At 39.9% G+C, this 26,331-nt stretch overlaps 1 protein-coding gene across 4 annotated transcripts in view; it reads left to right on the plus strand.

Annotated features, from left to right (window-relative positions):
- The first annotated feature begins 315 nt into the window (after positions 1 to 315).
- The window catches only part of ZC2HC1A (zinc finger C2HC-type containing 1A), a 69,548-nt gene continuing 43,532 nt past the window's right edge, over positions 316 to 26,331 (plus strand). For all 4 annotated transcript variants that reach the window (XR_003526897.1, XR_003526898.1, XM_027638668.1 and 1 more), the window contains exons 1-7: positions 316 to 417; positions 13,466 to 13,539; positions 14,266 to 14,382; positions 14,604 to 14,739; positions 18,006 to 18,154; positions 19,134 to 19,233; positions 19,757 to 19,865. Coding sequence is in view for 2 of the 4 variants with exons in the window: in XM_027638668.1 (XP_027494469.1) it covers positions 402 to 417; positions 13,466 to 13,539; positions 14,266 to 14,382; positions 14,604 to 14,739; positions 18,006 to 18,154; positions 19,134 to 19,233; positions 19,757 to 19,865 (701 nt within the window). In the remaining 2 variants the exon portion in view is untranslated. The remainder of the gene's footprint in view (positions 418 to 13,465; positions 13,540 to 14,265; positions 14,383 to 14,603; positions 14,740 to 18,005; positions 18,155 to 19,133; positions 19,234 to 19,756; positions 19,866 to 26,331) is intronic.

A 26,331-nucleotide genomic window follows, 5' to 3' on the forward strand; every position in this document is an offset into this window, starting at 1 on the left:
AGGACACGTCAGATCGCACCAGAGCCAGGATAAGCCTGTGTTTCACAGGGAGATGCCCAGATCCGGTGCCCTGCTCCCTTGGGAACACCCGACCAGGGCGCAGCCTGAGGGCGGGTGACACCACCTGGGCCCGGAGGGGCGCAGCGGGGCTTGGGATTCCCTTCGCCCGGCGGCTGCGAGAGGGCGGCGGGTTCGCGCTCCGGCGGGGTGGGGTCGGGAGCAGAGGCAGAGCTGGAGGTCGGGGCGGGGAGAGGCCGCCCCGGGGCTGTGGCTGTGCGGGGCCGCCCGGCCAATGAGAGCGGCGGTTGTTGCAGGGCCGGGAGGCGGCGTTGCCACAGCAGCGGCGGTCGGAGCGGAGCCGCAGCCGCAGCCCGAGCCCGAGCCGGCGGTCGGGGCGCGCCATGGAGGGGCTGGAAGGTGAGGGGCAGCGGCGGGGCCGGGGCAGCGGCGGGCGCCCGGGGCGAGGCGGGCTGGGCCGCGCCCCTGTGCTGTGGCGGGGCGCTATCGGGTGGTGGTGGCGACGGCGGGAGCCGGGCCCGGGCACCGCCTTCCCCGTTCGCGGAGCCCCCCGGCCGGCAATGCTGGGGCGGCGGGGCTGAGGCGGGGCAGTGCCACGGGAGGGGGCGGCGGACAAAGGCGAGGGGCTCGGTCCCGGCGCGGAGCCCGCGGGGCGGGGACGGCGGCAGGAGCGGGCTCCCCGCTTTGTCTCGGCTCCGCACCGAGCCCCGCCGGCCCCTCCCTGCGGCGGCCGCGCTCCGAGCCGCTCGGGGAGTGCCCCTTAGGCGGGGTACGGTACATCCTGCGCGCATCTTCGCCAGCAGCCCTTCCTTCTGCGAACAGATGGCTGAGGTGGGTGTTGGGATCCGCTTATCATGCTAGGCGAGCGTTGAGTGCGGTGAAGAAAACTAGGTATATGCTTGCTGACAGGGTGTTTGCAACTTTGTCCCGTGCTGCTTGAATTAATGGAAATATCCTTGCTTTCTGGAATATCTGTCCATAGATATCAGCCTGGAATTCATGAAGTTACAGGTTGCAATCTGAGCATTTTAGTAGGCCTGTCATTACTGTGTTTTGCAAGCAGCTTTTATCATACTACTTAAGAAAAAAGAAAGACCTGCTCTGAGAAACTGTCACAAAACAGTCATTAAGTCTTCCATGCTCTACTTCTCTAGAGGTAACTGAGTGCTTAAACAGGTGTAAGCACAAACTAGCCTTTGTTCTTTATCCCCTCTAGCACGGTTGGAGAACTGAACTAATTTTCACGGAATACTTGTGATCTTAGTAGATCTGTGTCTTTAGTAGATTTTACAGTAGTCAGACTCTTTTCTTGTGTTAGTGACTTCATCAAGATTATAAATATGGACAAAATTTGGCATTAAAATCCCAAGATTTTTTTCTTTTATTTGATTTACTCAACAATCTTTGCTAATGCCTGTGGAATCTGAAGGGTGGTGTCCAGCGTTCATAAATAATGCCTTATCAGGTGCTCCGACTCTCATGACAGTCGTATGTTATCTGTACAAAAGGGGAAAACTTGCTTTAATTTTGAGTAAGCTGTGTGTTTGACTGCATTTGAGACTGTACATCATGTGCAGCCCATCCATCAATTGATATAGCTTTGAGCTAATTTACCAAGGCCAGCTGTGCTAGCTGTGTTGTATAAGCTCTAGCACCTTCATAACACAGGGTAGAAGGAAAGTAGATCTACAGATAACAACAAAAACCTGAAAAAAACTTATGATTTTTTTTTTTTCAGTCGGATTTGTCCAGTTTCTGACTTTACTGGAAATGGTTTACATCTTGTTTGTATATCAGAAGGCACTGTGAGCAGTGGGAGGAAGAACTGCTAAATCATAGGTGAAATCTCACCTTTATACTGAACCTTCTTGTGAAAGTACTTTCAAAAGCAAGAGCTTGTCAAAGCATTTTTTTAACAAAATTTTTTTCAATGAAATAAAATACTCCCTTTCCTGTTTCAAAATATTTGAAGCAAGTGGGTTTGCTATTTTTTTACAGCTTTTCAACTTACCAACAGTTTAGACTGCCTCTCTTGATGCATATTAGCTTAGGCTCGGATTAAGTTTTTGTAGAAAGGTCACCCTAAGAAGGGAAAATGTAGGCAAAACCAATAACAATAAATTATTTCATTGGGTGTTATGCTTTTGTCCAGTCATTGCTCCATTGGCAACTCAGAAGAACATTACTGGTTGCCATTTTAGATTAAATTTGTGTTTGGATTTGTGGTTGCACAGTCATACCCATCTGACAAAGAAGTATGGGCAGCTTCTGAAATCTGGCTCAGCCTGCTGCATCAATATATTAGTGCTCAGGAAAATCATTTCCCAGAGCTGACTAGTGCAGGAGGTCCTTGCCAGTTGTGTGTAGGAGGGATGTGGTTATGGTGAAGGACAGGACTTCGTCTGTCGGCAGCACTCCTGATGTGTTTTTTATGACTGTGGAAGACCCCCTCAGGCTCAGGATGCTTGTCCTGGACTTAACATCTTCAGAAGCTGGTGCTTTGCTGAAGCTCAGCATTACAGATGCAAGATCTGTTTTATTTTGGTTTATATAAGCATGCTATTAATAAGAAAGAACTCTACCCAGTTTATAATGATTCTTTCCAAAAGGTGGAGAGTTGATGTGTAGTAGCTGGCATGTGGAGCTGCATTAGTGACATTTAAAAAGGTAAATAATATTTCCAGGGTTACAGTTGCATATTTTCACTATGTTCAAGTTTAAACTTCAGTGAAATGGCAAAATAAGTTTCTATGTAACATAAAAGTTTCTTCTAAAATTTACTTTTGTTGCTTCTTTAAGGCAGTTCCTCTATTATGCTATTTTTATCAGTATTGTTATATTACAAATTTAAAGCTACAGATTTGACTTGCAGTATCAAAGTTTTGTAAAAGGAATCAGTACATGCTTGTCATTATGGGTGACAAATCTGATGTTAAGTCTAAAGTTACTAGCTCAACATTTGCTACTTTGCAGCCTGTGTACTGTTTGGCTGTTTTTCAATTTTCATTTAATTTACTGGTGAAAATACTTAGAGCAATAGGCTGTCTCTGTCTGAAAATGTAGTGATCTCTAAGGTGAGCTTAAAAATCTGTGAGTGATTCACCATGTGCTGAATCTCAGGGCCATTTTTAATGGATTAAAATGTTCTTGTTGCTTTCAGTGTTGGATGGCAAGAAAAAAAGCTGTCACATTGGCATGTTTGTTGCTCTGTTTCGCTTGAGGGAGATGGAGGAGGGGATCCAAGCACTGAATTCCTGACTTCATTTAAACCAGAGCAGACCGATGGTGGTGTTTGATCGGCTTCTCTCCAGTCTGTTGTTTTTTCTGGGAGGATGCCGACAACAGCTGCTTGAGCCAACTGAACGCCGCTTCCCACACTTGTTCACAGCCCATCCCAGCCTAAGGAGTAAGGGGCAGAGGGGCAGCTGTGTCGGAGGGCAAAAGTCCAGCTCTGTGGTGGGTAATGGCAGCACTTACCCAGCCCCCAGCGTTCTCCTTCAGCCTGTGCTCTGGCAGCCGGGGAAGGCTGGTTGTGGTTGGAAGGGGACGGGTGGCTGCTTGCTCAGGAAATAGCCTGCACTCTCAAATGCTTTCCCTTGCAGATGCTGAGCAGGGACTCCTGTGATTAAGCATGTAGACTCTGAGCAGTCGGGGTGTGTCCCTGAGGTCTGGTAAGAATAAGGCTCAAGGCTCTCTGTATGGCATCTCCTGCTGGGAGCTGGGGTCTGCGCTGGAGTTGTCCCTGAATCCTTCCTGGCACGGATAATGTCTGAGCAGTGCAAGCATTCTCCTTTGGGCTTTTACATTAGTGATGTGACTCTTGAGAGCAAGTGCTTATGCTTGCTTTGACAGAATTTCTGAACAAGCAATTGCCCAGTCTTATTTTTTTTCCAAAATTATTGGGTTTTAAAACACAAAATAATATTAATTTGAGTCTTCTTTTCCCTTTAGAGTTCATCCTTGTCTTCCCTCACTGGATGCCTGTAGCAGCTTTCTTACTTTGGCAGCCATTTTCTTTAGCTCCATTGACTTCAAACTTCAGCTTTTTTTTTTTTTTCAATCTGTTCAACAGATGAAAGAATTAATTTTATTGTACACTATTCTCAAATCAGCAAGAAGGAGACTATTAAGGATTGAAATGAAAAACTAATATTAATGTATATTTTTTTTAAGAAGTTGTTTGTCTCTGGTAGCCATTAAAACAAAATGATAAATGTGACTTTGCATTGAACAGCTGTGTTTCACTAAGCATACTTGCAGCTCTGTTAAGTGATCTGATTTTCACATTTAACACAGTATAACTGTGGTCAATGTGTTTACTTTTTTAAAAGCAATTATGTTTCTATTTTTTGATTAACGTTTACATCTTGGGGAAAAACTGAAATTAAATATTTTACCTAAGGAACAATTCTGAAAGCTGAGTGTAGGCTGATACAGTAGGGGAAGAGCACTAGCAGAATATGTTTCACCTTTAAAGAGGAGGAAGTAATATGTGTAGACAGGAATGTTTCAGATTGGTTTCTTCAGCATCTTAGAACTAAGAGGTTTTATGCCCTTTTCTATAGTTTTTTAGAATTCTTGCAGTTTTAACTTAAATTGCAGAAACCAGAGTGACCTATTAATTGAATTCAGTTGGGTGAATATAGTGGAAAGATAAATATGTTTTACCTGCACACAGAAGTGATGTGGTTATCTTCAAAAGCAGTTGCTGGTTCCAGGAGTATATAAAGCTCTTGACTGGAGCAGGTCACATGCTTTTGACTGCCTCTAGTTGATCTTGAGCTTGTTAATAGAAGACCAGATGATGTATCTGAAATTCAAATTGATCAAATAGTGCTGCTTACATGCCTTTGGATTTGTTCCATGTGCATTATGGGAGAAGGTCTCACAGATTTTTTCTGAATGATTGTCATGACTCAGCACCACTGTAGAATGCCCACACATTAACGCTCATAGTATGGGAACAAATGGGAGGAATTTGAGGTCTGCACTCAGTTTCAGGGCTAGGATCTTGTTGGGGTCATGCATAAGTGATAGGACAGCTCATAGGGCTGCAGTGCTGTGGTGCATGAGTACAGGCTCTTCAGGAAGAACCAGCTGGACAGCAAAGGGGGAAGTTGTCCTTTATGTGGGAGAGCAGTGAGAATGCATGGTGCTTTGCTGTGGAGTCACCTAGGAGCGTATGAATCAGGGTTAGCAGGCAGACCAATGTGGGAAAAGCTGTTTTGGGTGTCTGCTACAAGCCACATGATCAGGAAGAAGATGAGGTCTCCCTCAGATAATTGGAAGGAGCCTCATATTCACAGACCCTGGTCCTCCTGAGAGACTTCACCACCTGATACCTGCTGGAGGGACAACTCAGGAAGGCATAAGCAGTCTAGAAGGCTTCTGGTGTGCATTGATGACAAATTCTTGACCCAGGTGATAAAGGAGCTGACAGGGAATTCCACTCCTGCTGGACTTCATACATACAGACATGTGAGATGTGAAGGTCAGGGGCAGCCTTTCCTCCAGTGACCATGGGATGACTGAATTCAGGATCCTGGAGGGAACTGGGTAAATAGCAGGATCTCAACACTGGAGTTCAGGAGAGCAGGCTTTGACATTAGGGATCTGCTTGGAAGAGTCCCATGAAATATGGCCATAGAGAGAAGTCCAGGAGAGCTGGTTACTTTACAACTGGCATGTTTTCGCACTAAAAGTTACGCTTCATATGAGGAAGGAAGGAAAGAAGGACAGACAGTACTGAATGATGTGAGTTGTGTGTGTGCTGCTGTTACAACCATTCTTGACTTCATGCAGTTCATTTCTCAGTCACTAAGAAAACCTTCTTTGTAGAATCCTCCTCCAGGTTGTCACTTTGAGGCAGTGGGTCTCTCCTTGATATGTTATTTTCAAGGAAGTAATAACAAACTCACTATCATCAGCCTCATGTTCAATGCAATAACAGTAATTTTGACAAATACAATGCATTTGCATTGTCAGGCAGAAGAACTGATATAGTAACATGGAGAGGTAGTATGAAAATCTTTTCAGCTCAAAGGAATGGAAGTTACGCTCCTTTTTTAGTTGTATTTTGGAAGGAGATGTGACAGGTTTATAAAAGATTGTCAGTACTGAAGTAGAGGAGAATTCATGAGCCTTTCCTCCAAAAGTAGGAGTAGATAGATAAAAGTAGTTTGATTTGCTATTTGTTACACAGTTGTGAATAACCTAATTGCATGAAAGTTTCAAAGTATATGAACTCTGTGAGACAGAGCTTTACTATGATTTCCTCATCCTTTCTCTGACACTTCCTGCAAACTGCTGAATAGCCGAGGTGAGAAGGGCTGTGCTCCGTGGGGTAAATCAGCCATGTTCTCAGTTACCAAGCAGACTTCACCAAAGTATGGCAAATACGACCTTGTTGTTAAGCAGTATGGTATATTTGTCTGGCTTTCATTTGCATTTCAGTATTCTTTTTGGAAAATAATGAAAACTTGAAAAACTTACACCTTCATTGGTATACTTTTTTCTTACTTTTTTATGTTCATATATCCATTATTTTATTTATTTCTCTTTTGTCTCAGTTTTAAGAGACTGGAATGTTTGCTAAAGAGGATGAGTTATGAGACAAACCAAACTCCTCTCTCTCAGCAATTGTAAATTCAAAATTAAGGGGCTTTAATCGAGGAGGTGTGGAAAAACAGAAGAAACAACCCTTTATTAAAAGATATATGTATGTTGGCAAAAACAGTAACAGAACACAAAAAAAACTAGACAATAGTCCTGTACCCAAAAGTCACCTTCAAACAAAAGTCTGAACACTTTTCTGTCTTTAGCTCAGTTCTAATCACGGTCGGCAGGGGGCGCTGTCGGGCTCTGGCGCTCACCGCGCAGGGAGGGGGGTCTGGGGGGTGGTCTCGGGTCGTGGGAGAAGCCGAAAAGAAAATGAGGACCCTTCCCCCAGTAGAAGAAAGGGGAAAGGAAAACAGTCCACACTCCGCCCCCCCGGAACTCACTGTTGTCCTCAGATGACGGTGTCTCAAGGCTTCTCTTTTTCTCCCAGTGAGCACGCGACTCTCCAGTGAAAACCCAGTAGGTCCCGGCTGGAGTCACGAGGCAGTGTGCGAGCCGACCGAGGCTGATGGTCAGGCCTCACCAGGATGAAAAGCCAGAAAGACCGGCTTCCAGGCCTTTTCTCCAAATTACCCGCACAAAAATAAACCCGTCTCTGTCTCAGAGAGAGAACCCAGCAAAACTGCCTTCTTCCCCCTGTGAGCCGGGCCAGTAGTCCAAAAAAAAAAAATCTCAAACTCCTCCCCCCCTCACTCCAGCGTTGGATGGGCCATTAGCCAGGAATCCGGCTTTGCTGGCTAGATCTTTTGTAAAGCTAATTGACTCTCTCCCCCCTTTCCATTCAAACTCCTACTTTCCTACAGTGGGGGCAGGGGAAAGAATAGCCTATAACATCCTTAAAACTACTTTTTAAAAAAGAATGCTGTAAATTGTATTTGGCAGTTCAAAGAAGTGTTCCCTACCTATGTCACTGCATTGGTATTATTTTTGGGTGACTCTTGTCATTAGCCTTTTCAGGCTATAGTTAATGTGTTGATTAAAAAATATAACCCAGTCATTACTGATTAGTGGACATATTTTAGAGACTGACAGTCCCCAGAGAGCTAGATGCTGTGGCTTGTTAATACTGATTCTAACTAATGTGGGGAATGTGCTGCTTTTTTTATCACGCCTTAAATATCTAGAACTCTTAAGTAGAAAATACCTTGCTTTTGAAGATGAGAGGGGAGTTACGCTAAAAGCAATAAATACAGTTTTGCAGAAGTATTTGGCAAGTGCTCTTTAAGAGATAACTTTGAACACTTGTAGATTACATGCTGGTTTCAAATAGGTAGTCTCAAGACAGGGAATTGTACTGGAGTGTTTCTGCAAGTTTGAATTTGGTGAGGCATTATGGTTCTGATTGTCACAGTTGTCTGGCCCAAGAGGTTTAGTACTGTCACTGTGGCAGAAAAAATAAAAGGTTTTTAAGGCAGTCAGATGAATTTTACAAAAAGGCAAAATACTGTTACTAAGTCTTGTTTGTTTGAAGCATTCTGCAGTTTATACCAAAGTGCACACACATTCTTGACTATATAAAGCTCTCCAAAAGAGAAAACTGCAATACTGAAGATTTATGCTCTCTCTAGGTGTGGAATCTGTTTCCACAACTGCTTTTTCTGTAAACATGACAGCAAGAACTAGTGTTAAGTCACGACTGTGTCGGATCAAACGTGTATGTATTGATGGATCATAGAATCATAGAATCAGCTGGGTTGGAAAGGACCTCTGAGATCATCAAGTCCAACCCTTGATCCACTACCACCACAGTTGCTAGACCATGGCACTAAGTGCCACGTCCAACCTTATCTTAAAAACCTCCAGGGACAGAGAATCCACCACTTCCCTGGGCAGCCCATTCCAATGGCTGATTCCCTCTCTGTAAAGAATTTCTTTCTAATGTCTAACCTAAACCTCCCCTGGCGCAGCTTAAGGCCATGCCCTCTTGTCCTACTGCTGATTGCCTGGGAGAAGAGACCAACCCCCACCTTGCTACAACCTCCTCTCAGGTAGTTGTAGAGAGCAATGAGGTCTCCCCTGAGCCTTCTCTTCTCAAGGCTAAACAACCCCAGCTCCTTCAACCTCTCCTCATAGGACTTGTGTTCAAGTCCCTTCACCAACCTCGTTGCCCTTCTCTGCACCTGCTCCAGCACCTCAACATCCAAGCATTGTACCAAGGTAAATCTGAGAACTGGCAGCTTGCACCTTCTGCCATAAATCAGTTGTGGTATTTGAACATGAGAGGAGATAAAGAAAAAAAGTTGTTCCCTGGAAATCCAGGTTTCAAGGAAGTCTGAGCTCATCTGTATACTGAAAGCACTGTGGTACATCTGGATACTGATGGTACAGCTGTGTACTTCAGTATGTACAGTATGTACTTCAAGATCAGAAAGTATAGGCAACTAAACTGTGGCCATATTCAGAGGAATGTGTGCAATAACTTACGTGTAGGTAGAAAAAAACTGGAAGTAGCTGGAGGAAGAGCTCTGACAGACAGTTTAGAAACACAAGTGATGAGATTATTGCTAATAAAACTTCCAATCTAGTTGTTTAGTTCAGATACCAGCTTCCTACTATGTTGAACTCAGTATTGAGACCTGGTCTCAGGCAAACGGTAGGAGAACAGGGTATAAAGCATTATGTCATAGTTCTGGCATCACTTCCACTGAAATACTGCTTCTGTAGTATTCACATAACAATGTTGAATGTATTCATCTTTTCCCTAGATATGTTTAGATTAGATGAACAGTAATAATGATGTCAATCTTTTTCCAAGTTAACAAGTTAATAGAAGCATCTAAACTGCTGGTGATTAGTGGTATTAAAATTGGTAAAAAGAAAACTGGATTTTGGGTGTTCCGTGAATGTATAACAAAAGTGATTTTTAAAAAATTCTGCATTGTTGCTAGGCTTAAAGAATGAAGAAAATTGCCATTACACTATCTTACTACCAATTTCTATTCTCAGACCAATTTGTCAAGCACATCCTTCTTCTGTTTCTTGATTTTAGTATGCCTTGTTTTTTTTAATCTCCTCCCCCCCAGTACGTCCCAATTTAACAACCATTTCTTTTAACTTTTCTTCAGAGATATCATGCACAAATGCCTTTTTAAAAAAAACAAACAAAACAAAGCCAAAATCAACTCTTTTACAACTTTCAAAATTCTCATGTTTTATTTTTAAATTCTATTCCCATGTTTTAATTTCTCAGATTTCTTGTTGATGACATTACTAACCCTTCTAAGAGAAGACTCATGGACTCCTAGAGGAAAGTGTTAAGATTTTGTGGTTTTGGTTTGTTGGGGATTTTTTTTTCTTTTAACCTTAAAGGTGGGGAAAATCACAGAGGAATGATTAAGAAGCTGAAGGGATAAGTGTGCAAATATAAAAGACACTAGGCTTCCTGTTTTCAACAAAACTTCAGGAACATTCTTTTTTTTTAAATAACTTCCTTTTGTGCTTTGAATCAGTTATTTGTGTTGCAGGGGAGGTGTTGGCAGTAGAAATAGCTCTGGGCAAATATGATTACCTGCCAGCAACAAAGGAGGCTAGGAATGCTGTAAGGAAATACAGCTCTGTAACTGTAGCTGCACTAAGTGGTAATTGGCATGCCTTATGCATTGGTATGTCCTATGTAAATACTGCTCAATCAGGTGAGCAGCTATCAAGTCTACTTCTTTTAATGGTGCATTTAAACACAAGCTCAGATTCCAGAGTTTAGTGAACAGTGAGGAAAATGGTGGGAAATACAGCTTTTCTTCTTTTACTAAGGCAGATGTTTGAAAGAATTCTTGTCTGTCAAATCTTCTATCTTAGATTATATACTTGATTTTAAGATCACTTATTCTAATTTATTTCAGCTAATTTCTGAAAGCTACAAACAGTGTCACTTTGTGTTGCCGTGAAGTGCCTTTCTCACTTGTTCCTACAAAGCTGAGGGTTGTATTAGAGTGATGTCATGGAAGGAAGTTGAACTCTTTAGCAGAAGTGAGTTTGTAGGTTATCGTTACTAAGAGTGCTGGGAACACTGAAGAATGAATTCATGAACCAAACAAACAAATCTGTGCATACCTTATATTTTTGAGTGGAATAACTGAGAAAAGCTTACAACCATTGCTATTTACCCTTGAGGTCAATGGTGAGGCACGTAGTGATCCCACAGCGCGGCCCTGGCTGAGCTCTTTGGGCTGGAAGTCAGCTTAAAGAAGACAGAAGTTCTCTATCAACCTGCACCTCAGGAAGTCTTCCATCATCCCCACATCACCATTGGCCAGTCAGAGCTCAGATCAGTCCAGCAGTTTAATTACCTGGGTAGCCTCATCTCCTCAGATGGTAAGATTGACGGAGAGATAGACAACAGGTTACCAAAGGCATATAGTGCCTTCGGAGAACTCCGTGAAAGAGTGTGGCAAAATTAACACGTGAAGAAAAGTACAAAGATCAGTGTTTACAGAGCCACAGTGCTGTCCACTCTCTTATATGGATCCGAATCATAGGTCGTTTACCGCCTGCATCTCTAGAACGCTTCCATCAACACTGTCTCCGTACAATCCTAAACATCCACTGGTCAGATTATGTGACCAATACATCTGTTCTAGAACAAGCAGCAGTCACAAGTATTGAGGCCATGTTGCTGAGAACACAGCTGCACTGGGCAGGGCACGTCTCCAGGATGAAGGACCACCGCCTCCCTAAGATCTTGCTTTATGGTGAACTTGCCACTGGCTGCCGCATGAGAGGAGCCCCGAAGAAAAGATACAAGGACTCCCTGAAACAACATCTCAGCCTTGGCCATATTGATCAAGATAACTGGTCTACTCTGGCCTCCAATCGGGAGGTCTGGAGACACACCATCTATAACGCAGCTGATGCTTTTGAGAACGCACACAGGATCACTCTCGAGGAGAAAAGACAACGCAGAAAGAATCGTACCTTGGAGAATATACCACCTAAGGAGTCTTTCTGCTGTGCCTTTTGCAACCGGACATATCTATCTCCTATTGACCTTTTTAGCCACCAGCGCGCTTGTAACAAACGTGGGTAGAGCCCTTCCCAAATCTTCGTTCGTGAAGCCCAGCCATGATGATGATGATGTCAATGGTGAGGGCAGGTTCCAGCCCTCTAAGCTATGTACAAACAGTGTGCATGTTATTGCTTGTGAATTTAGGAAAACAGACCTATGGGAAAATTTTTGGATATGATTGTTTAAAATTGAGATTGAAAAAATACGGTTAAAAAATCAGTTCCTGGTAAATCTTGATAACATTCAATTATAATTCAATGCAAGAATATAAGAAAAGCAAGATTTATCTGCATGTTTTGTATTTTTCTTACTTTTCCCTACTTGTGTACATCTAAACACAGACATTTAGATGGCAAAAAAAGGAAGCTTGATTAGGACTTTCAGTTTTAAAACTTGGTTACTGTCAGTGCAGTCCTGCTATGCTATGACAACGACGGGCCTATTCATGTCTACATGGAAAAGGCATATATATTAATTAAAGATATGAGCATAAATGTTTTAAACTGCACAACACTTCATATGATTATGATTCTTAAAATGCACTGTGCTCTGTAGTGTATGCATACAACTAATAATTATAGGTAGTTACATACTGCTAATGAATTTCCTTTAAGTAATTGAAAAAGAAATAGACAATAGTTACATATTGGTACAAAAATCTCTATCAGTTTTAATTTTTGGGGAAAAAAAAAGATTTTCAGTGGAACTCATGGTTCCTAGAATCTGTGTGTTTGCTGTGAAGCATTTTGTTAAATTATTCATTTTTTTATGACTGGTCATACACTTAATCAACAAGTGTATGTGTTTAGATGGAAAATAGTTTTCCACTGGGAAACTGGGGACAAAAGCTGATCAAATCATTGAACATTGCTGTTTATAACTTGGTTAGTTAAAGCCATTGCTTTGCCTAAAATACAAGTCAAGTCAAAGTGTTTTTTACTTTAATGTGGTATAAATAGAGCAGTTATGTTGTAATAGTCAGGTTGACTATAGAGAGGGCAACTAGTAAGTCTCAGTCCAGACTTAACACCTTTTTCTTGATGTATACATGATATAAAAATATCCCTGTATTCCTCTGATCAGTAGTAGGTATAATACATGCCTTTTATTGGGAAACTCTGGAGGTTTTCATCTCTACCATGTCTCCATTGCATAATGCATGCTGTATGAATATATTTGCTTGCATAGACCTGGATGATTTGATTTTTTGGTCTTTTGTCCTGTTCTGTGGATCTGCTGTATGTCAAGTATGGCATTTACATTTTTGTTACCAGTACTTGAATAGCAACATCAGAAATGCTTTTGTAAACCATCAATAATAATCTGAATAAAATATATAGTAAAAATAGCATCAAAGACTCTTTTCTTTACAAGAGAAAGTGGAATAGTTTAACTTAGTAGAGAAAAATAAGTGATAGGATGTGTCTTATGTTTGAAACTATTACAGATGATTCTCTTCCAAAGACAGAAATACCATGAAATATCATTATTCTTGGTGTGCGTTTGAGCTGTTATTGGGATTTAGAGTGGATTTGTCATTTGCATGTTGACATGTCTGTATCCTTTTAAGGGTGTGGAGTTACATATTGTAAATTATCAGAATTGCTGGTGTCATGTTACTGGACCTGACAACTTTCAAAAGCACCTAAGGACTTCTATATCTTATTTGCCTTTCTCATCTTCCTAGTCTCTGCACAGGTCAAAGGATGTATATTTACAGTAACATCTGTTACTTTTGCTAAGTATATATGAGGTTAGCATTTTTGAAAGCATGTTTTATCATTAATTTAACCAAATTTTCTTATAGAAGTATGTTGTTTTTTTAAGGTGAGGTTGCAGTGCAAACTGGAGATCTGTTGCCATGTAAGATTTGTGGAAGGACTTTCTTTCCAGCAGCACTGGTAAGTTCATAACAGTATGAGCACTGTTGGCTTTTAGATTTGATAAGTTGATATGAGAGTTAAACAGTAGTCACTATAGCTGAAAAAAGTAGATCAAGGTGCTTTGTTTTGGTGGGGGTTTTGGGGTTTTTTTTCCCCAAATAATTAATGATTCGAGTTGTCTCAGTTTGAAAGCTCCTTAAAGGGAGGTTAATTTTATTTTAAGATCCCATCACTTTCTGAATACATGGTTCTAAAAGCATCTTCTCTAGGGTTACAGAATCAGTCCTTGTCTCTGCAGCTTTATATCTTGGTTTATAGTCTCAGATAGTGAATGAAGTGTTTTGTCTTCAAAAGACTCTGTTCTCCCTTTTTAATAGAAATTGGTCTGTCCTTAAATGTGAATATGAATTTCAGGCACCTCTGATTTGTCTTGCCACTCAAGGCAAATACTGCCTACCTGTCATCAATTTTTTATGTGCAAGGAGCAAATATAGATGCCTCCTACTTTTTTTCATCATCACCCATGTTTTTGTGACCATGTATATGCATTCATGATTTCCTGTAGTTCTGTTTTAAAGGTAATAGCTGACATAAATGTTTGAGTGAAAACAGTCAGAGCTTTTTCATCAGGAGTTGGGCCTTTTTTGCTGACTGTTACATCAAGAGAGAGAGAAATAATGTGTTAATAGCTTCTATTTCAAAACTAAGTTGTGTATTCTCCTTTTATTTTGCTACTGCTTGTAGAAAAAGCACGGACCCATTTGCCAAAAAACTTCTGCCAAGAAAAGGAAGACATTCGATTCCAGCCGACAGAGAGCAGAAGGAACTGACATTCCCACAGTAAAACCTCTTAAGCCACGGGTATGTTATAATTGGCTCTGAATACAAATGTTTTAGGCAAACTATATATGCATTATAAGGCTTATTTCTGCTGGCAGTTCTTGATAATTAGATCAACTAGGATCTGGAAGAAATCTAACTATAATATCGTATACTGAAATAAGGCGTATACTGAAATAAGGCACATACTTAGCTTGAAGTAAAAACTTCAAACAGATAAAGCTTTCTTTTTTGCTTCTTAGCCAGAACCACCCAAAAAACCTTCCAACTGGCGACGAAAGCATGAAGAATTTATAGCAACTATACGAGCAGCCAAAGGACTTAATCTTAAAGATGGTGGAAAACTCCCTCCACCACCTCCGCCATCATATGACCCTGGTATGTGAAACAGTCAAATTCCATAGAGACTTTTTTTTTTAACTTAATTTGTAAAAATTTGAATTGGAAAGGAATTTGTTGGAATACAATATTCACAAGTTCTTGAAGATGACTTACCTTATTATATCTGTGCATGTGCTGGTTTGTGACCATGGGTCTGGCTGACTCGCATCCTGTGTAGCAGTCAAAGCCCATGACTTTGTTTTTAACGTGTCAAAGGGTGGTTGTGGCCAACTTCCAGCTTGCTTACCATCTTATAAGCCATAGGCTGGACAGCTTGTTTTAATACCTTGTTTGTGTGAACAACAGTGGAACAGCTGAGAAATAGCAGAGTATCTTTTTAATTAACTGGCACCCAAAACGTATTTACATTGTGGGAATGCACATCAACACTGTTCTTCAAATGTAGTCTCTCCCATTTCTTGCTGCATTCACATTTAGTTTCATGTATGCAGTGTATGCTTTAATGTGCATATGATCCTCATGTCATGGGAGTACTTGTGTTCTGGGTATGTGAGATGTGTGGAATTTGTATTATCAAGGGAGTGGCAGTCCTTGGGTACCTTCAGAACTGAGGCTGGGTAAAGTGTTGAAGCAGTCTGATGTGAGTGAGAAGGAAATATACTTTTCATGTAACTTCTAGAATGTGATAATAGGTTGGAGAGTATATTTCTTCCTCTTGTCCTCAGAGCTAAGCCATTTGATCAGCTCAATCAGCTATTTTCAGAAATATTAAGAAAAATGGAAAAAGGCATGTGTTTGCTTCTGCCTGTCTGTGATCAAGTGAGTATGTAAAGTGTTCCCTACCTTGTTTCTCTACAGGAAAGTGTTAGTGTAGTATGAGGATTGTAACTGTGTATTCACTATGAGAGGTTAAGTTGCATTGTTCAGTATTCTGTATGCAGGATCTTGAAAAGCTATATACATCTTAAAGTAAAGCCAGTAGCTAAAGCTGTGGATAAGAATCATGAGGCTTGATCATGGAAAGAATCATTAATCTTCTAGTTATATAGGTTCTGAATTAGAGGTGTAAAAGCCCAGAACTAAATCTAGCTTTAGAAAAAGCTACTAAAATGGTGCTCCCTTGGTTCCAGAGGCTGCAAATGAGTTTGAAGTGAAGGACATAACTCTATTCAGCCTTCTTGAGAACTGATAGGAGGTAAAGGGAAGATAATGTGTCTCTATTTCTCTTCCTTCCATTTTTTACGTTTTCCACGTTTTACTGTGTTTAGTCTCCTGGCTTCATCCTACTGCAGTGGGTAAGACTTAGGAGGAGGAAATCAGGAATGAAAAGATGCACAAAATGATAGTGGATTCTTGTCTTACAGAGCAGGAGCAGGTACTGTTGCTTCTTTTCCTCTTTAGGAAGGAGACCTGGAGGAGAGAGGGAATGTTGTGCGTGTTATCATGGAGTGTATCCATCCTCTCCTACTCAGCTCTATCTTTTGCACGCCTGCTTCTAACAAGCAGCTGTTCTTTTTCTTTTTAATGGAAAGAGCCTTGTATTCCTATTTCCTACTTAATTTAGTACTCTTAGTTCACAAACAAGCAGTACTTACTGTTGCTTTGATCTCTTACACTTTTTCCGCAAAGGTGTGGAATAGCCTCATGATGTTAAGAAGGACCTTAAATCGTCTTGAACTTGACTGCATATTTGTACTGCCCTCTTACTTTGATTAGTTTTTCTTTTATAAAGTGTACATTGAATCCTAAAAGTTCTTTCGGACAGTGTGAACAGTACTTGCAGATAGCCAGGTGTCTAACTGTTTTTCAGAAGGATGAAGATACAGTTCCTAATTCTTAAGAATTAGAAATTCATCCTCTACACTTTTCTGGGCTTTGAAAGTTTTCTGTAGGAACTGAGCTCTGCAGTGACCAGAAATGTCCTGCTATCTAGGGACTTTCATAGCTGCTTTATTCCTATTTTGCTTTTTTAACTTTATCTTTTTTTTTTTTTTTACTTTCTTGGTTTGACTAGATACTGTAGTTCTTTTTGTCTGAGCTTTTGTCTCTTAAGGTATAGTTGATGGTTGCTACAGTCAGAACACTCAGAGTATATGTAAAATAAATAAATAAAAAATTGTTGTTGTTACCCCATGAAACTCCTATTATGTTACTTCTCTCCGTTCCTTCTGTATCTTGTGTCCATGGTTTGGTGGTCATTACATCTTTTGACTTACTCAAAATTTTTTATTAATTTTTAAAGGGATAACAATTTAAGACAGATCTACTGCATTTGGAGTAGTAACATGGAATCCAAATCTTATTTTAGATTTGTATAATATCTAACTAATTTTGGGGGCAGTGACTGTTGAATCTCTGCTAACTTTCTACGATACATTTCTAAAATTACCTAATTTAACTTGCTCTGCTGGCGTCAGGCTTTTCTGAAGTTGATGTTTACATTGTTTTGAATACTGTAATCTGGAGAATACAGCATCACTATCTCTAAACACTAAAATATCTGTCTAAAACTACAGTCTGAACATTTTATTTTCCAGGGACACTGTATTTTAAGTTGTGTATTTCCAGCATACAGTTGATATATCTTTTAATATTTTAAATATTTGTGTAACCTTTCTTGTTTTTCCCCAGGGAGGGTGATACTATTTCCTGCATGTAGTACTGTTTGAAATTAATCTTGAAAAGTAATACAGCCACCAATTAGTCTCCTTTACATGTCTCTAGACATATCTCCTAATTTTGGCTGAATTTCTTCTGATTCTTTTTGTTTGTTAAGTTTATGATTTTTTTTTTAATGGTAATTTCCAGTATTGCAGTTAGTATTTCTCAGTCTTTCAAAATTGCCAGAGGAAACAGATTTTGTTGTCTTTTGCTATTTGTGTGTGAAAGGCTTTAATGTATTTTCGTATCTTGAACAAACTGAACTCTGTTTGTGATTTTTTAAATTATTATTATTTTTGTTTGTTTATTTGTTTAATCTCTTCTCCACTTCCTTCCAGCTGATATCCCTTCCATGTCCCTATACCTTTTAGGCTACCTTCTCTGCAGAATAGCACCTCTTAAAGTGTTTCTGATTTTGTTTAGGTTATTGCTGATCCTCAACCATTCTGATTCTTATCCATCAAATGAAAAACATCTTTTGTGTTACATGTGGACAATATTCTTTTCCCCAGCAATCCATATTTCATTTTCACATTCAAGAAACCATAATTTGCTCTGGGGGAGAGGCTGGTCTTTAAAAGACTTTAAAACACTCTCACCTTTAAAACACATTATTAATGTTAGATTTTTATGTTTTTAAGATTACATTCAGTGTCCATATTGTCAGAGGAGATTTAATGAAAATGCAGCTGACAGACACATCAATTTCTGTAAGGAGCAAGCTGCACGTATTACTAATAAGGGGAAATTGGCAGCTGATACCAAAGGGAAACTTCCTACTCGAACACAGGTGAGCTACAACATTTTTCTTAACTTGTAGCTTGCATTCAACATCAAACCAAGCTTTTTAAATAATGTGTTGCTTTTAAGTGGAGTTAACTATTTTGTTATGTAATTTTGTTGTTTGCGCTAGACCGAAACGCAACACTAAGCATGGACAAGGCTTTTGCTTTCTTACAAGAGCAAGAGATCCATAAATCAGATGGCAGCAGTTGCAAAGCCAAAAACAGTCATAAATGTAACTCAGAAATATGAAAATGACGTGTAAAGGTAGCAGCCGGAAGTAGAAATGCAGTTTTTATGAAGGAGGTTGAATTTCTGTTGTGCTAGTTTTCTGAATCCAATTCAAGACTGTTCCTTAAGGAGTCAAACAGAGGTACATGGCTACAGGACAACTGACAGCAATATTTTCCGTAATTAGAGGCTTTAGAGGGCTTCAGGTATATTAAGGAAAAAAGTGAAGGTTTAAAGTGTATATGTGTTTTCATTTGGTGTTAATGCTCTTTTTTTCTGGAAGCTGTGAAGAGTTAAACAGACACAAGCAGTTACTTAGTGATTCTTGTACTGCATTCTGAACTGGTGCTGGGACTGGTCCAGACTGCACAGGTGAATGTAAGATTTGGATTTTAAAGACAAAAATGATTCTGCCCTTCAGTAGTCTTTTTAAATTAACTAGTAATGAGGTCATAATTTTAATCTCGTGAGACAACTGTTGAAAAAGATGATAAAATCTGTAGAAAATTGAAAAATGCAGAACGATGTACTGTTGAACGACTAAAAACCACTGAGTTAGAGAATGTCTTCTACTGGTATCATTTGTATGTATAAGAAAGCAGACTAGCAGAAACCATTTGCACGTTCCCGTACCAGAAACAGTTTATGTAGTAGGAAATCACCTGTTCTCCCACAGTACCTGAAAGAACTACCTATTGTGTTTTATAGATAGTTTGATTTAATTGCTTACATTTCTAGGTTGTATTTTGTTACAGTACAAACCTGCTGCTGTTAAGAAGATGCCTTCTGTAGGATCAACACCATCACCATCGTCGCGCTTACCACAGCCGAGTGGCATTAGCAAAACTGTTGTAGGTATGAAATGAAGGTTATCAATTTTTCTATTTCCTTTCTAAATATTAGTTCTCAGATTATTCAGTGAAAGTTGATTGTTTATTTGCAGTAGTGGTTTGTAAAAGCTCATTTAAAATAAAATTGGAAGGGACACTGATTGGCATCTATCTAGAAAGACTCTTGAGCACAGAGGATACTCTTCTGGTTTATATATCAGGTCAAATTATTTTATTTTTCTGAATTGAATCTGCAAACCCAAATATATTCTGTTTGTATATACTTTGACGTTTCTTTCCTTTTTCTTTGTGGAAAAAAGTAATTGAGATCCAACATTTTTTATTAGAATAACACAGATCTCAATAGCATATTTCCTGTAAATTTCTGGAAAAATATTCGGTTTTCCTAGTATCTTGACACTTGCTCATATCTTTATATTTCTAAAACTTGTTTTGAATTTTACAATTAAAAATATGTAATAAATTATATCATTTCAGCAGCAAAATCTTATATTTTCTTATATTTTTATGCATGCTTCAACTGCAAGGTGCCTCTTCAAGTAAAGCACTGCCTTCGTCTGGATCCAGTGGAAGTAAAATTCAGACGTTATCACCAGCTCATAAAAACTCACTGGGAGTGGTGAACCCACAGGCAGGGTAAGTTTCCATGTAATGTTGTCATTTGTGCTTTATTTCATATTTATGTTGTGCTAGTTCTAGAAGTCTCTGTGGTCTGCTTCACTTGCTTTTTATTTTCTTTCTGCTGAGCTTCAGAATTTGAATTTATCCTTTATTTATAAATACAGTTAATGTTTAAGGAACATTGGAAAAGGCAAAGATGCATTTTCTCAAGTTAAAGTAACAACGAAGGAGGTCAAGTGATAAAAATAGATATAAAATATCTATGGATATGCAGAAGTGGTTGGAGCTGTAAAGTTTTTTCCTGGTAAATGTGAAGTGACTTAAAAAAAGAGAAGACATTAGGCATAATTTCCTGCAATTCGTGGAAATAAAAGAAAGAGGCTTCTGCCACAGACTACCAGTTGTGAGAGTATCTTCTCTCTTAGCACAGAAGGAGTGATGTTTTCCCTCTTCCCTTTCCTGTCTTGAGGCAACGAATGAGCAGAAATAAAGCAATGGAAACAGTGCACTTACAACAGCAAGGAGTGATAAATGTAGACTACAAGAGTTGAGTGTAAGTGCTGGTGTGATATCAAGACTGTTACTGATATTTTGCTAGAGGGGTAGACCGTTTACATTATCTCAAAGAGAAATTTATGGAAGGGATAGAAGAAAAGTGATGCAGTTCTACAGAAGTTTAAGGAACACCAAGGAGCACTGAGAGAACACAGAACATACAACAAAGTGTTTGCAGTTATAACATTGGTGATTGAAAAAGACTTGTTCCTATAAAAATGAGTATCTGATTGATGAAGGCTATAAGGTGGAGAAAAACAATGGCTTAAGTTCATGACGAAAAAAAAGGACATTCTGAAAGAACTCATGGGGATGGACAACAATTAGACAAAACTAGTGATTTTTAGTTTATTGCTTTTAGGTTTTACAAGTTACGCACAAATATGAATGACAGCTCTGTCATACCTCCCTCCTAATGCCTTGTAGCATGAGGATTCAGTTCTGATTATAACCAGTTAGGTGCTTTAAGTCTGGTTACATTCAATAAGAACTTTAAGAATCACAGATTCACAAATAGTTTAGCTTATTGAAGCAACAGGTTATTAATTCTTGTTAGATTGCTGGTGATAAATGCACTAGATCTACAAAATAAAGTGTATAGTGCTAGGTACAAGTGCTCCCAGCTATACTCTGACATAGTCAGAGACACAAATCTTACCAAAGAGGCATCACAGCTTTGAGGAGGAAGAGAGGAGCAAGCTCCTTGACTTTCCACAAAGTAAGATCATGTTCTCATCCCCAAAAATGGAGTATCTCAAATATCAATTTTATACTTTTTGGAAAAATGGAGGTGTGACTGTAGTTAATTGGTAGTAATTGGTTACCAGTTGCTGTGCTCCTAGATGGTGGGGGGGGAGGGGGCAACTCCTTTCTCATTTTCATATTTGTGGGTGTGTTTTTTAATATGATTATGGGAGATAATAAGGGTCTTTAGATACCTTTGGTTGAATTGAATTGACTTTCAGTTGAAATAAAATTTGCAGCGCAAATCCCTGACACTTCAGGCTTTAATCATCTCAACTTTGTCCTTTGTATTGGGGTGTGAGGGGGAAATACACTGGGTTTTATTGAAATACCTACAAAATTTTATCAGACCTGGAACTGAGACACTAGCAGTCAACATCTTATGTCAGAGAGTGAGAATAGTTAATACTGTAGTGACACAGATGTTAAACATTAAAACATCTTATAATTTGGGCTATAGCTAATTGCAACTGGAATTATTTCATTAGGGTGAAACAAGATATATTTCTTCTACTACATTTATGATTTAACCAATAAAATGACTAACCATGAGACCTAAGATTGTGTTGTACCTAAGTCAGACAGAGCTTATGCTGTAAGATGTCATGCTCTTCCTTCTGAGTTGTCAGTGAAATGATTTCATAGAATCATAGAATCATCTGGGTTGGAAAGGACCTCTGAGATCATCAAGTCCGACTCTTGATCCACTACCACCACAGTTGCTAGACCATGGCACTAAGTGCCATGTCCAGCCTCATCTTAAAAACCTCCAGGGACGGAGAATCCACCACTTCCCTGGGCAGCCCATTCCAATGGCTGATTCCCTCTCTGTAAAGAATTTCTTTCTAATGTCTAACCTAAACCTCCCCTGGCGCAGCTTAAGGCCATGCCCTCTTGTCCTACTGCTGATTGCCTGGGAGAAGAGACCAACCCCCACCTGGCTACAACCTCCTCTCAGGTAGTTGTAGAGAGCAATGAGGTCTTCCCTGAGCCTTTTCTTCTCAAGGCTAAACAACCCCAGCTCCCTCAGCCTCTCCTCACAGGACTTGTGCTCCAGACCCTTCACCAACCTCGTTGCCCTTCTCTGCACCTGCTCCAGCACCTCAATATCCTTCCTGAACTGAGGGACCCAGAACTGAACACAATACTCAAGGTGTGGCCTCACCAGTGCTGAGTACAGGGGAAGAATCACTTCCCTGGTCCTGCTGGCCACACTGTTCCTGATACAGGCCAGAATGCCATTGGCCTTCTTGGCCACCTGGTCACACTGCTGGCTCATGTTCAGCCTCCTATCAATCAGCACTCCCAGGTCCCTTTCTGCCTGGCTGCTCTCCAGCCACTCTGTCCCCAGCCTGTAGCGCTGCAGGGGGTTGTTGTGGCCAAAGTGCAGGACCTGGCACTTGGCCTTGTTGAACCTCATCCCGTTGGAACCAGCCCAACTCTCCAGCCTGTCCAGGTCCCTCTGCAGAGCCCTCCTGCCTTCCAGCAGGTCAACACTCCCTCCCAACAATGTCGTCTGCGAATTTGCTAATGATGGACTCAGTCCCCTCATCTAAATCATTGATAAAGATATTAAACAGGACTGGGCCCAACACTGATCCCTGGGGGACACCACTAGTGACCGGCTGCCAACTGGATGCAGCCCCGTTCACCAAAACTCTCTGGGCCCGGCCCTCCAGCCAGTTCCTAACCCAGCACAGAGTGCCCCTGTCCAAGCCATGGGCTGCCAGTTTTTTCAGGAGTATATTATGGGAGATGGTGTCAAAGGCTTTGCTGAAGTCCAGATAGACTGCATCCACAGCCTTCCCCTCATCCACCAGGCGGGTCACCTGATTGTAGAAGGAGATCAGGTTGGTCAGACAGGACCTGCCCCTCCTAAACCCGTACTGGCTGGGTCTGATCCCTTGTCCATCCTGTAGGTGCTGTGTGATTGCACCCAGGATGATCTGCTCCATAACCATACTGAGCAATGTTACACATAGATTGTCTTAAGGGCAATCCTTTAAATGGATTGTTAAGCAGTCACTGTCTCTTTTTTCCTTGACAAACATTTAAGAGTCTCCACTCGTTTTTTTTGACCAGGTTAAATTCAAGGTCTTGTTGTGAAAAACAGGCTCCTGCAATTTGCACTAAGGGAAACTGTACATTTTGGGTTTTTTTAAATCTATTACTTAAATGTGTAACCTTCCATTTTTGCCTGGATTATTTTAATTCTGGACTTGGCAAAGAGGTAATAGTAGAGAGGCTGAATAGTGGAATTACGATTATATTGTGCAGTATCAAGGAGGAACTATATGTGTGTTGGAGGGGGAAATTTATTTAGACACTGCTGCTTTCTGTGGAGTTGTGGTCCCTGTTCTCTGTGATGGATGGACGAGGGGCAGGATGATCCCACGGCTAGAGGGCAGGGACATATGTGAGCTGCAGTTCCCCTCTCGCCCTTCAGGTGGTGCTCTTGGGACGCTGCCCGAAACACCCGTGACAGGCACAGGGAGCTGCTCGTGCCGTGGTTTTAAAGGTCGAGGTTGAAACGGGCTGTGTGCAAGGTGTTTAGTTCTGTAAAGGAAAGAGTCTTGAACTTCATCTCATCTAAAGTTCAAACACAATATCCTTGTATAAATTTTTATTTTGTTCAAGCAGAAATGCAACCAAATTTTATGAACTGCCTTATTGTAAGTCATATTTACCATGTGGTTTCATTTTTTTAATTTGAATTCTCCTCTTCTGCTCCCCGAGTAAAGGACTACTGAGAGAGCACACCACAGCAACATCAGTAGGTTAGTGTCAGTGAGGCTTACTTTGTACGTGTAGATCAGAATGTGCCAGCTGAGTTCTGCTGTGAGTGTTTTCTTTTTCTACCTGGACACAGTAAGAACACAGCCAGTTATTCCAGTATGAATGAAAGTGCAGCATAAGGGCATCATCTCTGAGTCCTAGAGAATCAAGTAAGAGTGCAAGAGTAGCATGTCACTGTAGGAAAACCTTCAGTCACTTGGGTGAAAATAGGTTTTTATCTTTTTGATATTGAAGAACTGAGAAAAAGAAAATTAATTCTACATAAATTGTCACTAGGTTTATCGTTTGATAGTGAATCTTGTTATGAACCCAAGTTTGATATGCATTTTGTAATAGTGTAGAGGTTTGCACTGTTTTACATTTCTTGAGGGGTAGGACAATTCTAGTAAGCTGGCAGAAGTAATCAGATCTTCGGGAGAAAAAATTGGCTAGGTTCTTTGTAATCTAAAGGTTAGGCAAACAGGCAAACTCTGCACCCACACGCAAACTGTTTTGCCTAGCAGAGCTTGACCCCACTATTTGTGGTCAACCAGGGATCTTTTGCTTGTACAGGTTAATTTTCTGTGCATGTTTCATATATGAGCAGTTTAGTTTTGTTTCTTTTTTTAACCGAGACTTGAAAAATTATATGATATTTTTTAATAGGGCAAATGAACCTATAGAAATTAATTTGTAATTTATATTTTATTTTGGGGGTAAATTGTATTATTTAATGTCAAGCTGATCAAAGATACGCTTCCTGGGAATCATGTCTGCTAGTGGTACATCCAGTACTGTCTTACCACTGAAATACAGTACGAATGGAACGCTAAACCCATACCAGTAAATTTTAAATTCCACTTAATGTATTTTGCATACCACATTTGTAGCCTTTAAAAACATTATCTTTTAAAAATAGCTTGTTCCTTTCATTAAGACTGTAGCTTACAGAACTTTGTTCAATGAAATGAAGAAAAGTAAGGAGCTGTCTTGGGTTGCTTTTCAGAAGATTCTTACGATTGTATTTTTTTCATTAGAACGTGAAAGGGCTGTCTAAGTTTGAAAAAATACTGTATGTCTTTATTTTGACAATATTATGACTGCTTCTACATTGTTTCTTTGTTATTCTACTCTGTAGGTGCCTGATGTTCACAGATTATGCTGATAATATTTTAAGGGTTCAAAAATAACTAAGAAAATCACGTTAGGTTGCAGTATGAGTCTTACAGTGTCAAAGACCTCAATAAAGTTTCTCAGTTCCTTGGGAAGTATGTAAAGAGTATTTATTGAGTCAAACAGGAATTGATTAAGCATTTCCTGAGTTAATTAGTTTGAACTAGAACATCTATTTGGGAAGAGGAGTGAAAAGAGAAACTGTAGGGGAGGTTATCTTGCTGCCTGCATTATTGGGGCTAAATTGTCAAGACTAAAATCCTGGTGTTCCTTGCTGACTTTAGAATGAATATCACTTAGCGCTGTTGAATTTTTGTTCCTTATGGGGACATATCCTTTGAAGCGTAAGATCCGTGACGTGGATTGCAAGATTCACACCAGAATCCTCCCAAAAACATAAATTATATTGGAAGCTCTATAGGTTCTGTACCTTTTAACATGAGGAGTATGAAAAGTAGTATGATATGGATGTCACAGATACACAACAGCTGTTGTGTGGGTTTTTGGTTTTTTTCTTTTTAGTATGTATAAGAAGCTATATTGAAAATAATATGCTTCCTTGACAGCAGTTAACTCTTTTGTAATTTTCCTGGCATTGTAGTTTATTAGGGTTGTATGACAAGAATCAGAAAACTGCACAATAATTTTAATAAATTATTTCTTGGGACGTGAGAGTGTGTTTTGTTGGTTTTGCTTGTTTTTTCCTTATGACTTCCCTTTAGGGATGAGAAACAGAAGAGTGAAGCTTCAGCCTCTGATAGATGTCCATCAGTTTTGCTTGGTTTGTTTCCTTATAGTTCTTTAATCTCAGAAAAATTAATAAAATTACTCTTTAAGTGTTATAATTTTCCAGTTAAGGCTACGTTACCAGGCTTCTTTTGAGAAGAAACTTTGGTTACATTATTGAGGTAGGAATGGTGGTATAATGGGATTTTTGTAGCTTTTACTTAATGATTTAAGATTAGAAAAATGCAGAACTTTACTTGAAGATATAATTTTTCTAATATAAGTTGTGATTTCTGAAAAGCTACAATTTTCCTTATGATGATATGAATGAGGGATGGGGGTTTTTTTATTATTTGGTTGGTTACTTTTTTTTTCCAATGGTTTTAAAATTTTACTTTTGATTTATTCTTTTTGGTTTGGAAATGTTATCCATAATAGTAAAAAAAAGTATTAAAGTATTGCCTGTGCATATAGTACTGCCTATTGTGCATAGGTTTTTTTGTTATTT

The sequence above is a fragment of the Corapipo altera genome, unplaced genomic scaffold (genome assembly GCF_003945725.1).
Source record: "Corapipo altera isolate COAL_440 unplaced genomic scaffold, ASM394572v1 49, whole genome shotgun sequence".
In the NCBI taxonomy this organism is placed as follows: Eukaryota; Metazoa; Chordata; class Aves; order Passeriformes; family Pipridae; genus Corapipo; species Corapipo altera.